Source organism: Puma concolor, chromosome D1 (genome assembly GCF_028749965.1).
Source record: "Puma concolor isolate L17-30 chromosome D1, mPumCon1.1.hap2, whole genome shotgun sequence".
NCBI classification, from domain to species: Eukaryota; Metazoa; Chordata; class Mammalia; order Carnivora; family Felidae; genus Puma; species Puma concolor.
In genome coordinates, this window is record NC_141676.1 from 27,596,443 (window position 1) to 27,610,096 (window position 13,654).

The 13,654-nt window shown below is 53.7% G+C and overlaps 1 protein-coding gene across 1 annotated transcript in view; it reads left to right on the forward strand.

Annotated features, from left to right (window-relative positions):
* Window positions 1-13,654, forward strand: part of ABTB2 (ankyrin repeat and BTB domain containing 2) — a 175,707-nt gene that overhangs the window by 127,867 nt on the left and 34,186 nt on the right. The window contains exons 2-3 of the mRNA XM_086677706.1: window positions 818-964; window positions 7,185-7,398. Of these exons, the coding sequence (XP_086533832.1) occupies window positions 818-964; window positions 7,185-7,398 (361 nt within the window). The remainder of the gene's footprint in view (window positions 1-817; window positions 965-7,184; window positions 7,399-13,654) is intronic.

Consider the following 13,654-nt stretch of genomic DNA (forward strand, 5'->3'; position numbering starts at 1 on the left):
GTCCTGTGGGTATTTTTCTTTAAAAAAAAAAAGAAAAAAAAAAGTGCAGGGGGCTATTGGACAAAGATGCATTGATCACAGGAACAGCAGTTACCAAAGGCTGGGAATCTCTGTGGCCACATGCTCTTGAGAACCAACATGTAATTTTAAGCCAGTCTGATCGTGCTTTTCTCGTGCTTTCTAAGAAGCCACACAGTGAGTTGGAGAAATGTACAGACTGTTACCCGCTGGGATTGATTTTGACGGCTCTTCCCCTCTGGTGCTGAAGTGCTAATGAAAAACACTAATTGAACTTGGCCAGTGGCTGGGATGTTTCCCCTCCTTGGAGTGGAGAAGACAGCATCTCCTACACTGTGGTTTGTCCTCGTCCCCTTCTTGGCAGGAAGAAGGAAAGGGGGCAGTATGAGGACGTGAGAGGACTCGGGGGGTGGGGGGGGCGGTGGTGGTGATCCCACCCTTTGGGTGGGCATGGTGGACATTTACGTCCCCTGAGGTCCATGAAGGCAAAGCCAGGTCTCTTCGTCACCCCATCATCCTGAATGGAGCACAATGCCTGGGCCGAGGGAGGCGTTGTAAATATCCAGTGAATGGAGAAGTGCAGGAGTGAATGAATTCCCGAATGGCCCATGAGCTTGTAGAGGCCAGTGCCAAGAAACTACCTCTATAAGGGGGCCCCTCCTCGTTCTGGCTTTTGTAGAAGTCAGATATCCTCAAGTGCAGCTTTGAGATTTGCCCACTGACCCCACACCCCACCCCCAACCCCAGGAAGGACCTTTGCTTCCATCCTGAACTTACCTGTCTGCCTATTTCCCCACAGGCGTCCTCTCTCTCCCTGCGTACTTCAGTCCTTACAATGGCGGGTCCCTGGGCCACGATGAGCGAGCCGATGCATATGCCCAGCTGGAGCTCCGGACCCTGGAGCAGTCCCTCCTGGCCACCTGCGTGGGAAGCATCTCCGAGCTGAGTAAGTGGGGCGTCCCAGTCTAGCTGGCTCTGAGGGAGAGGTCGGGGAAGAGCTCACCTTTTGGATTCTGGCCTCCTCCTCTTCTTCCTCCTCCTTCAAACTTCCTGCCTTTTCTCTGCAAGCTGGGACCCTTCCAGGCCAGAGAGTGCAAACTCATGGCCCACAAACATGTATGGTTTGATTGGCCTGTGGGCTTGATCATACACAAATCTGGACTTCTGGTTTCTCTTGAAACATCAGATGACCATTCCTGCATGGCAGCGATCAGGGGGAGCCTGCTTTCCCTACGCTGTCATCTACCTTGGTATTTTACAGCCTGGCCCCAAATGCTCTGCATCTATAACTGTTATTCTTCCTTAAAAGAAAGCACCCCCCCACCGAAGTCTCAGTGTAGAAAATGGAAGATAGAAGCAGAGCTCCTCTGGCTGAAGGGAGGTTGTGTTGGCGTGTGGCCTCAGCCCTGCAGTGACCCTGGGCTGCTTCTCCTAGGATCTCAGGGCTCTGCAGGACACGGGGGAATGCCTTGGTCTAGGTCATTACCGTTTGGCAGCTGCTTGAAAAGAGTGTGTTGGGGGAGAAATCTCATTCATCTCCTGATCTCTCTGTCTCTCTGTGTCTCTCTCTGTCTCTCTCTCTCTCTCTCTCTCTCTCTCTCTCTCTGTGTGTCTCTCTCTGTCTCTCTCTCTCTCTCTTTCGTCCCAATTATTTAAGAAATCAAACTGCCCACTCCTCCTTAGTTCTCTCTTCCTGTGCCATGGGACCTCCCAGTGGTGGGCGGTCCCACATCCAGGGACAGAAGTGCATGGTGTGGAAACAGATGGAGTTTCACTCAGCTCTCCCCCTTCCCATTTCTGATTTCCTTGAGCTTTCTGAATGGTGAATGACAACCTTTTTGCTTCTTCAGGACACAGCTTCCTCCCTTCCTCCCTTCCTCCCTCCATCCTTCCTCTCCCTTCCCAGAGCGGGAAAGAAAGTGCCTGGTTCAAGGTCACAGAGCAGATTCATAACAGGGCTGGGAGAGAAAGCAGGACTTCCAGCTGTCTGTCTCCTGGGGGCGCCACAGCAGTCAGGGCCGGTACATAGCTGCCCCGGGACCCTGGAGGAAGTGGGCTCAGGTATGTCTGCCTTAAGTGGCCACCCTTCGAATTGCTTCGGGCTGCGGGCTTCCTAGATGTGGCTAGCGGCACAGCCACCAGCATCTCAGCTGAGATCAGGTTTGGAGTCTGATCCTTTCCTTTTACCATGGCAGCTTCTGTGGGCGTTACCGTCCACAGCCGGGCAAAGGGAAGCCCATTCAGAAACTTTCCTCAAGGGAAGGGCTTGCCATCATCTGCCCTTAACATTCAGCCCCTATTGGTTCTTCCTTTTATAAACAGCCCAAGTTTTAGTTTGCCCTTTTGCCACCTCCACTCCTGTCAACTCAGCCCAAACTAGAGCCATGTCAGATACCACCCATCTGCTCAGTATCCCTCCATCCCCCTACCCCATTGCTTCCTAGCTCACTCAGTGAAATCCAAAATCCTCACCATAGCCCAAGATCTAATATATGATCTGGCTTCATTGCCTACTGCTCTACTCCTGTTAACTGTGCTCCAGCCACCCTGGCCTCCTGGCCAGGATTCTCCCAGCCCAGGGCCTTTGCACTAGCTGTCCCCTCTGCCTGTGACCATTTCCCCCCAGAAACCCAAATATGTTCACCCTTCATTTTCTCCAAGTCTCTGCCCAAATGATACTTTATTAGACAGGTCTTCCCTGAGCACCCCCTTCTCATCCCTCCATCTTCCCTCTTAGAACTTCAGTTCTTTCAAAACACTTGTAACTATTTACTTGTAAATAGTTCATCATCTCTTTCCTCTGCCTAGAATGTCGGCTTCATGAGAATAGACTTTCTCTGTTTTGGTCCCCACTGTACTGTGTCCCCGTGATTAGAATAGTGCCTCATCGTGTGTGTGTGTCTGTGTGTCTGTGTGTGTGTGTCTGTGTGTGTGTGTGTGTGCATGCTTGTGTGCACATGTGCGTGTGTGCAGAGGAATGAGTTCTGAATTGTCCAGTGTTTGCCTCCTAAAACCCACCTAGGATCTGTCCACATCCTGGCCCAGCCACTCCTCAGGGCAGAGGGAAGAAGCATCCCCGTAGCATCTTTCCCCAGACGACTGAACAGGCTGTGTCATGTGCCATGCTGCCCCACCTCCCTCACCCTGAAACCAGGGATTTTGTGAACCCACTCTGCAGGAGGGAGGAGACAAAGGTGGAGGCAGATAATGCAGATTTTATGAAACTGAAGAACTTAATGAGGCTAGTGATACTTGGCACTGAACTCCTTGGACCTAAGAGTTTACCCCGGGTTTAACACGCATTAACTCCCTGCACTTGAGCCAGGACCAGCCTGCCAGGTGGGTTTAGAAGTTTCTTTTTTATGTCAGGTCCAGCTGCATAGAGAACTCAGGTGCTTGTCTCTCTGTCCCTCTCTCCCCATCAACATGTAAATGGGAGGGAACACGAGATACCTTCTTTTTAAAGGTAGCCAGACGGCGTAGGCCTCATTTTGAAGACAGAGCTGCATTCCAGACTCTTACTGCTGTTTTCATTTGATGGCTCATAATGAGGGTTGGACAGACCAGAAACCTGTAGCGCCTCTAACCAAGGCTCTCATGATTAGCAAGCAGTGAGGGCCTGCTTTTCCGTGCCTTGTGGGCGTTTCTGGGCTTCAGACTGAGGTTTCATTGAGCTTAGGATCAGCTGATTCTCCAGCGCAAAGGCATTTCTGAAGCAGCTCTGAGTGCCCACCTGCACTAAATCAAGAGTGTCATCCAGTCTGGGCCATGACTTCTCGAATCAGCCATGGTGACAGGCCAGGGAATCTGCGTCCCCACTCTTAATTGCCGACCGAAGCTTCTATAAAATACAATGAAAATGAGTGTCTAAAAAATGAAATCAAAGACATGTAAAACGCAAGCCAATTTGTAAAAAATTATTAGACATATAATCACTCTGTCAAATTACTGTGAGATTTATTTTAAAAAATTTTTTATGTTTGTTTATTTTTGACAGAGAGAGAGAGAGAGCAGGGGAGGGTCAGACAGAAAGGGACACACAGAATCCAAAGCAGGCTCCAGGCTCTGAGCTGTCAGCACAGAGTCCAATGCAGGGCTCGAATTCACTAACTGCGAGAGCATGACCTGAGCTAACGTCAGACACTTAACAGACTGAGCCACCCAGGCGCCTCAACTCTGAGACTCTTTTAAAGCTCACTCTCAATTTCTGGAATTAACTTGTTGTGATCCAGTAAAAAAAAAAAAAAAAGTAACACACAGTTTGCAGACCTGTCCCAGTATGCAGACCACACTGTGGAGCAGTGACCAAGAGCATGCGTTTGGGGTGCGGGGTCCCCAGGTTAAGTCCCGGCTGGTTCACTTACCACCATTTAACGTCCGCGAGCCTGTTTCCTCATTTGTAAACTGGAAATACCTCCCTTATGGGGTGGTTGTGCAGATTAAATGAGATTTAATCTATGTTTTCCCCACTCTCAAGCCTAAAAAATATCAGGGAGCAGGGAGGAAAACCACCCTGGGGAGAGTAACCCAAAGCGAGCCGTTTGCTTTGGCTGTGAATGAGGGCTGCAGAGCTGTGTGAGTTTTTAGATGCCTGATCTGAGTTGTCTGCAGGCATCTGCTTCTTGGTCTGTGAGAGACCGAAGGCACGCAGCTGGGCTTGTGACCGAGAGTCTGGGGACCTCCGTCCCCAGCTGCCACACTGCTGCCTTTGTCCCCCGAACCTCTGGAAGGGCTCTCTCAGTACCTGGCTTCCCTTTAGGGAACACTTAAGAGTTACTTCCACTTCTTACTTTCTTACTCGATTTTCTTGCCTGCATCCTGGCTGGGAATGTGCTGCCGAAAGGGTTCTACACCGGTAACAATAAAATAATCATAAACATGATGAATGATAATGGCTTCTACCTTGTCGAGCCTTTGAAGCATTTCCACAAGGTCTCTCTCTCTCTCTCTTTCTCTCTCTCTGATGCAATCAGGGATTCTTTGGCTTCTCCCCCCTGGTTCTGTGACCCTGCCAAAAGTTATGGCATTTCGACCTGGAGAAATGGAAGCCAGGTTGCAACTTCTTGAAGCCAAGTTAGCTGTGCAACTCGCTGCTGGGAGGCAGGATTGTCGGTGCCAGTTTCTGCCGCCCAGGAGTCCGAGAGCGGGGCTGGGAGCTGGCATCGCAGGGCTCAGACTCCTCCTCTCCTGGGAAATGTGGGGTAAGGCTTAATGGCGTGGAAAAAAGTCCTGGAAGCGAGGCCATGGGAGGTGGCCTGGAGAAGAGAGGAACAAGAGTAGTAATAATGGCGTTACAGTTCATCTTTACCAAGGACTCTGTGCCAAGCATGACGTTAAGTGCTTCACATTTATTATTTATTTGAATCCTCCGAATGTTTAGGTGAGATACAATCATTCCATTTTACAGATGAGGAGATGGAGGCTCTGGTGAGAAACTTACGTAAGGCACAGGGTTGCAGGTACCAGAGCCCTGACTGGAAGCCCGGAGTGCCTGACTCTGGGATCTGCACTCTCACCTGTTAACCTGCTGATTCTCTCACCTCACCAGACATTAGATTCACCGAGGGAGCTTTTACAAGATAGGATGCGTAGGTCCCGCCCCAGACCGATGAAAGCAGAGTGTTGAGGATGGGAGCCAGGTGTCCACACGTCCCCGCTCTCGGCTGCTCCAGGGGGTACCAGCGAGGAGCAGAGTCAGGTGCAGAGAGAGGAAGGAGGGAGGAGGTGGGGGTGGGGGCACAGGGCTCTCTTTCCTGGTGGAGATCTCCAGTTCCAGGGGTGTCATTTTCCCTTGCTGAGGCTGTCCCAGGAGAACTTGGCCGCTAATGGACCTAAGTGCAGCCCCCCCCCCCACACACACACCCAGAAGCTGTATTTTGAAATGAAATGGAATGAATGCGCAAGGCTAGTTTTTTTATTCTGTAAATGTTTGCTGAGCACCTCTTATGTGGTAGACCCTGTGCAGGGTGCTAGGATGCAGTGGGGCAGAGAACCAGACTCGAAGAAGCTATAGAATGAAGATCAATTGAATAAATGAACTGGTCCTGCCAAACATGGAATGATGCTTCTCTTCACCAGGTTAAAACCTGCTTGTTTTTCTCGCCTCAGGGCCGGCCTCGTCCAGAGGCACTGCCACAGGTGGGGGGGAAGCTGGCCCACAGGGGAGTCGTGTCCCACCACCCCCCCTTGAGTTCTCAGGCCAGAGGAGAATGGAAGGGTGACACTTTTCCCGGAACAGAGGGGCCAGCAGGTGCCTGGGGCTGTTTGGCCCATCCTTTCTCAGCATTGTGGCCTCACACAATGATGGGACATTTCCTGTCCCAGGCCAGCGGGGATATTGAAAAGACTTGACTTGGGCAGAAACACAGCGCAGGATATGGGGACCCAAGGACCCCACAGACTTCAGTGGGTCAGGTCTGGGTCACAGTTCAGCTCATGGTCTTTGGAGTCAGAGACCTGCATTCAAGTGTAGATTCTACCATCTACTAGCCACAGGACCTTGGCTGGTTAAGTTCTGTACACGGTGGCCTCCTGGTGACCAGGGGACTGGAGGGGGTCAGTAAGTGTTTGTTTACCAGGTAAGCCTCCATTTCTTCATCTGTATTTGGGGGATAATACTTGGCCCCAGCATCATAAGGGTCGAACGAAAGCTCTTTTGTAGGAAACCGAACACTCGGCATGTAGTGAGCACTCAATGGTGGCAATGATGGCAGTGTTACCTGACGTGTTGGGGATGGAGGCGCCTTCCCTGCTGAAGGACCTGGGCGTTGCACAGGACGACAACCCGGGGCCGTCACCTCCCTGCTGGTGTCACACCCTGGTGCTGGGTGTCTGAGGCTGGGACTCCCTGGCTCAAAGAGAGCCATGGGGTGTTGGAGGGAGTGGGGATGTCGAAAAAGAAACCGCATTAGCATAAGACGGTCCTGCCAGGGCTTTTTAGTTCAGCTATTAAGGCAAAACCCACAGCGAAAGGAAAACTTACTTGCTCTTGTGCGTGTCTGGGTGACAGTTTCCACCTCCCCCGCCTCTTGGCTCCGGGGTAAACAGTAATTAGGCGCCCAGGCAAGGGGAGCGGTTTCTCATTAGCTACAAGCAGCCTTGGAGGAATGTGGGCAGCGAACTCAGACGTTTTCTTCTCTGTCTCTCCCTTCTGCCCTCCCCGCCAGGTGACCTGGTCTCCCGCGCCATGCATCACATGCAGGGGCGCCACCCGCTCTGTCCTGGCTCCAGCCCCGCCCGCCAGGCCCGTCAGCCACCCCAGCCCGTCACCTGGTCCCCCGACGCCCTCCACACGCTCTACTACTTCCTGCGGTGTCCACAGATGGAGTCCATGGAGAACCCCAACCTGGACCCCCCGAGGATGGCTCTGAACAATGAGCGGTAGGGGTCTCTCTTGGGCTGCACACCAGGTTGGGAGGGGCGCACCACCCGGTGTGCTGGCCGACCGACTGGTGCCAGCCTGCGTGCCTCTGAGGAAGCGGCTGATGATTCACACGAATCAAGACCTGGCCCTGGCGTGCGATGGGACTTTTCACCCAGGGTTGAGACACCCAGGGCTCTTTGAGGCTCATGATAGGTTTTGGCTTCCGTCTCTGATTTTCCAGCTCTGTCGCTCAGTTCCCGGGCTCTCTGAAATTCCTTTGCCTCTTTCATGAAAACAGGTATCACACCTGCCTGAGAACGGAGTGAGCCAGGGCTCTGAGAAAAAGCACGCAGGACAGTGTGTGGGTGGTACCTGGCCCTCTGTCACCTGTTGTCATCATGATGATGCCACCGTCCTCTTTGTTGTTGGTAGGGATCTGAGGTACGCTGTGCCCCGTCCCCTCATGTCACAGACAAAAACATCACAGTCTGGCAGGTTACTGGTTGAATAGCCTCAGGATCCAGGCCTGCTGCTCTCACTACAGGAGCCTAACCCTTCCCCATCTGGGAGCAGGGCTGCTAAGAACGGATGTGAAGGTTCGGCACTGCACAAGAGGACCCAATGAGGGGCACAGGCAGGGGACAAGCACAGGGTCATGTCCGCCTGCAGACAGAATGCCTTTTCTAATTGGTCTTGACTGCTTTTAAATTTTTTTCTCACTAGAGAGGATCCTTTTTTATAATTTGCCCAGAACATCATAAATGCTGGCATGCGCCTCACCTGGAGGCCAACATGGCCTCCCTGCTGGCTCTGTCCATGGGCTCGAGAGTTGTGTGCCTGAAGGTCCCGGGAGTGAGAAAGACTGGCTTTGGTTTAGGAAGACCCACCAGCACGCATTCCACCGCCCAGCAGGCCCTGGGGCGCGAGAGAGCCCAAGGGGCTCTGTACCGCAGGGTGGAGGAAGGTGACCCGCGGCCTTGACGACAGAAGGCTGCTGCTCTCCCCGGCCCCCACCCCAGCTGGCTGTTGCCTTTGAGTGGCACCAGGTCTTGTCAACTTTGTGGTTCTCACACCTACTCCGCAGCCAGGCCCACCCCTCCAGTGCCCCCACAGTCACGGAAAACAAAGGTGCAACGCACCCTACTTCATTCAAAACAGCCACCGTGAAACACGGGAAATCCTGCGGACACGTGGCAAACCCGGGGAGCTGGGAATGCAGGGGCCCAGGAGTCAGGTGGTTTGCGTTCATGGACCCTGAGAACTTTGTGCAAGGTTTCAGACCCCTTGGGCCTCTGCTGTAAACAGAGGGATGGTGATGATGCCGTTGTAAGGACTGAATAGTGATAGTCGACACTTACTGAGGATTTACTGTGTGCTAGGCCCTGTGCTGAGCACTTTACATGCGAACACTCACTGGTGTACACACGGGAAGTGGGTGTGCGTCACAGCCCCATTTTACAGATGAGTAAGTGGAGGCAGAGAGAGATTTGATAACTTGCCAGGGCCACATAAGCTCCGCTCACAACACTGCACAGACAGTACTGTCTTTCATTACAAGAGACCTACGGCAGTAATGACCCAGTACACACACAAAGTAGATTCCCAGTAAATGCTACCACTGCTGCTGTTATGACTGGTGTCATTGCTGGATCGTCGTTATCTTCAAGGTGGACAGAGAATGCAGGGCCGAGGTAGGGCACTCTGCTGACACCCAGCAAGAAGGCAGCAGGTGGAGGCCCCGGGCTTCCTGACGAAGCACCCAGCTGGAAGGTGGAACCAGAGCCTAGGCCCTAAGCCCCAGTTGTTTCTGCTTTGTGGAGAAATTGTTGTGGTTTCCAGAGTTGGCCGGGAAGGAGAAAGGGCAAGGGAAAAAATGTTGCGGCGGGGGAAGCTTGCTTATTGTTTGGTGAGGTCCTGAGGGCGCTGGACTGGGCCTGGTCACCCAAGCGAAGGTGGCTGGGAGAAGATGAGCCTTCTTTGGGCCCACTGGCCTGGCCTGGGCTGTTTGGCCCTCTGGCTGTGACCGTGGCTGTTGGCTGTGGGGCAGGCCAGGGAGGTGTCCCTCTGCAGGCATTGAGCCCAGAACCCCTTGGATGTCTTTGCGGCTGCCCTCTGGCTTTTCCCCTGGGACGGTTCCCAGCCCCCAGTGCTCTAAAACGGCACCAGAGTTTCTCTGTGACCTGGGTCGTTGTCTGTGTGTAATTGTGATAGCAGAGCTTCAGTGGTTACGTGCACACGTGTGTGTTTAAGTAGCTTGTTATTTAAAAACCACACTGTCTGTGGCACAAAGAAATTGGTAGCTAAGGCATTTTTCCATGAATCATTTCAAATGACTATTAGATACATGAGAAATTGGAGCCACGATTAGGAAAAAAGTATCCAAACGTTTGAGATTTGGGCACCAAAAGGAGGACACCCTAAAAATACCCAGGCTGGCGGACAGCCTGACAGCTGTCTGGTGGCCCGGCTCTGGGCTGCTGAAGTGGATCCCACTGCACTTGGACCCACGCCGACGGGGCAGGCCCTGGCTGGCCCTTCCTGGGCCCACTGAGCCCACACTCGGCTGCAGGCTGGGCCACACGTCTCCTTGAGACACTGCCACTCTGATATTCTCACCAGAGCTCTGGGAGACTTCCTCCCCTTGCCCACGAGGAGCTGGAGTTTTTGCAGGGCCCTGGCTTTGTGAGTCTGGGGATGGCTGGGATGCCTGTCTGTGTCTTTCCCCCCGCTGTATCCCCCACATCATTGACTCTTGAAGTTCCTCCCTGTGTCCCATGTCAGGAGTGGGGGCGTCCGCCCAGCCAGAATCAGACAGGGTCTCTGATTGCCAGCGTGATGGGGGGGGGGGGTTAGTCCCAGAGCTCAGTTTGGTGGCACAGGTTTGGCCACATGGCGACACTGATGGTGCCACTCAAGTCTGTGCTCAGATTTCTGCTCTGAGGAAATTACCCTTCTTCCTTCCCACAGGGGGGCTGTGTGACCCCATCCATGCTGATGAAGGGTGGGACGTGTGTTCACCCCTCCTGTGTGAAGGTCATCATGGCTTTCCCTGCTAGGCCACGTGCTGCCTCTGCACTGCTCAGCGGGGCTTTCGTGTCTCCCCAGAAGGGGCCCTGTTCCCCGGAGCGCCCTGCTCCTGCTCCGGATTTGGGAGGAGTGGAGGTGGGAGGAGGGAGTGGCAGAAACAATAGGAGCTCAGGGTGGGCGAGCGGGGTGCTTTGCAAGGGACGGGCAGGCACTCTCGGGCAGGCTTGCGCGGAACGGGGAGCCGGCGGCACCGGGGAAAGCCCCCAGGCTTTGTGCCCAGGCCTGGGCTCAGGTCCAGCCTCCCACACGGGCCCCTCCACGCTTCCGGCTCCTCACCTGTAAAACGGGGAAGATGAAGCGAGATAGCGCACATAAAGCGGCCAGCTCTTCCTTCTAGAGGGCATTTCTACCCACTTGTGTTTCTTTCCTGCCCCACAGATCAGCAAGGTAGGTGCTAGCGTTATCTCCATTTAAAAAAAATTTTTTTTAAGTTTATTCATTTATTTTGAGAGAGAGAGAGCACAAGTTGGGGAGGAACAGAGAGAGAGACAGAATCCCAAGCAGGCTCCACACTGTCAGCGCAGAACCCAACACAGGGCTCAAACTCACTAACACATCATGATCCTAGCGGAAATCGAATCGGCCACTTAACTGACTGAGCCACCACGTGCCCCAGGATTCCCTCCATTTTACAGATGAGGACATGAGGCCAGAGGGGCACCCGCTGCTAAGTGGCCGGGCAGGGACTTGAACCAGGTCCCTCTGACCCGAAAGCCCTTGCCCTTCACGGTGCCAAGCTACAGCCGTCCCACCCAGCTACTCAGACCTGGTCCTAAAGCTCTCAAGGCAATCCCGGGTGAGTCTTGGCCTTGGGGGCCACCTCCACTGGGGCCATTCCAGCCCCACCTGCCTCTCCATTCCCGGGACACTTCCCCCACCACCTTGGGAGAGCCTTGCAGACAGAGCCTCCCTGCACCCTCCCAGAGCGCCTTTCTTGCCGCCAGCTTTGCATCACAGACACCAGCGAGGCACGAGGCAGGGTCTCAAACCCAGGATTAGTCACAGCTGCTGCCCTGCAGGGCATGCCATCACCCGAGACCGGGCTTGAAAAGTGAAAGAACTTGTTGTCAGAGATCCAGGGTTGCCCATGGAGATGGGGGAGCCTCCTTCCCCCGAGGTCTGGAGGAGAATGGACAGCCATCTGGCTAAGTGTGGTCCCTGCTAGTCATGCCTGGGGGCAGAGGGATGAGCTGGCTGAAATGGCCTCCTGGGTGGAAGGTACCTCCTTGGTCCTCACGCCTCGGGGGACGAGGCGTCTGGGAAGTGGGGAGACAGGTCGCGTGGACACACAGGAGCGGCAAGAGATCTGCCAGCTCGCCCGCAAGTGTCCGGGAGAAAGCATCATCAGGCAGAGCACACGAGGGAGACAGATACGGTCCGAGGTGCAGAGGGGGCTGAGGTACACAGGAGGAGAACTAATTTTCTGCTTCAGAACCTTGGGGGCTGGAGGGCCCGGGCTCAGCAGGTAGCAATCCCAAGTGCATCTGATCTGGCGGCGGCAGCAGCAGCAGCAGCAGCAGCAGCAAAAGCAAAGCCAGGCCTTTGAGGGATATCTGGGAATACTAGAAATGACGCAAGCCACGTGTGCACAAGGCAGTGTGTTTGCTTAAGCCCCTTCCCTCTCCCCGGCCCCGCACGGTGCCCCTTTGTAGAGGGAGTGTCCTGGTGTTCAGGACACTAAGCCAGGAGGAGCGTGGGAGCCTAGCCAGCCTGATTTGAGATGGAGCCTGGGAGCGTCTGGTGTCGTGATTTCCTCGGCTGTTAGAGCCCTATCTGAGGAGGGGACTGCTATTCAACACCATGCCTTTCAGATTGGCCTTGCCACTCACTGATTTCAGAGCCTTTGGGCAGTCAGTCCCTCCAAAGCTTGGGTTCTGCAGACCACTGACATGGCATTACAGTCACTTGCAAGGTGTGAGGTCTAAGTGAGTTAACGTTCCTAACACTTCTGGAACAGTACCTGGGGCACAGTAAATGCCAGATGTTAGCTGCTATGATTATTAGCATGACCATTTGTCCCTGGCAGAGGGAACAGCACATAGAGACCTCGCGGTGGGAGAGAACACGGTACCTAGGAGAGACAGAAAGGGGCGGCGTGGCAGAGCCGGAGAACAGGAGTCGTGGTACAGGATGAATCGTGGACCGGGCTTGTGGCCTGGAGGGCCCTGGCCCTGTCATCCAGCTCAGTGCTTTCTGCGATTGGCTGGTTTTCCTTCCCCACTTGGTGCCTGGACCCCTCTGAGGGTAAGGGGGAAGCCCTTTCTTCTCTGTTTGCCTTGGTGCTGGGAGGAGAGGCATTCCTACCGAGATCCACCCCGACGCCCCAGCCTGGAGCAGCCTGGCATGTGGTTCTGCACCACCAGACAGGCTCAGGAGGGACGAGGGGCCAATTTGGTAGTCATCTGAGAACACAGTCCGCATAGCGTTAGTTCTGCTGAGACTACAGGGCCTGCTCGCAGGTCGAAACCCTTGTCCAGGTGAGATCCTGGCAGCAGATAGTGTGTGTCTGGCCCAGCTCTTGGCCGCTCTGTTCCGTGTCATGCTAGTCAAGAAGTTTCCAGCAGGTATGTGCACAGAATTTGGAAGCGATGGAGCCAGCAAAGGTGTCGGCCGTCATGGGTCCCACCCACTCCCCCGGAAGTCGCTCACCTATGGTTTTAGGTGCTGGGGAAGAAGAGGAAGACTCCAGGAGCCTCTTGGGTCATCCCGGAGGTGTTCTCTCCGCCGTCTTCCAGCAGTATGAAGTGTCAGCTCCTGTTTCTAGGCCTCAGTTTCCTCATTGGTGAAATGGTGAAGGTGAGGTGGCAATAAATGAGATAATACAGTGAAGCGCGTAGCTCAGCACCTGGTGCACGGCAAGTGTTTATTAAATGGTGGCTGCCCACCCTCCTCCCCGTCATTATAATGGTCGTAAACGTGTTTAGATGACATGTTTGACACCCGCAGTAGGCTGTCTCCATTGCCCTAGAATGACATTTCTTAAAGTGTGACTTTCAAGTGCCATTGCTGTTAGTAATAAATACTATTACTTACCTAACTACCTTATTACTAAGTAATAAATACTATTACTTACCTGACTACGACTACCACTGACGTGTAACTATGACCATTACCACCACTTACAGACACTACTGTGGCTAATCATAGCCAGCATTTATAGGGCACATATTCAGAGACAGATAGCAT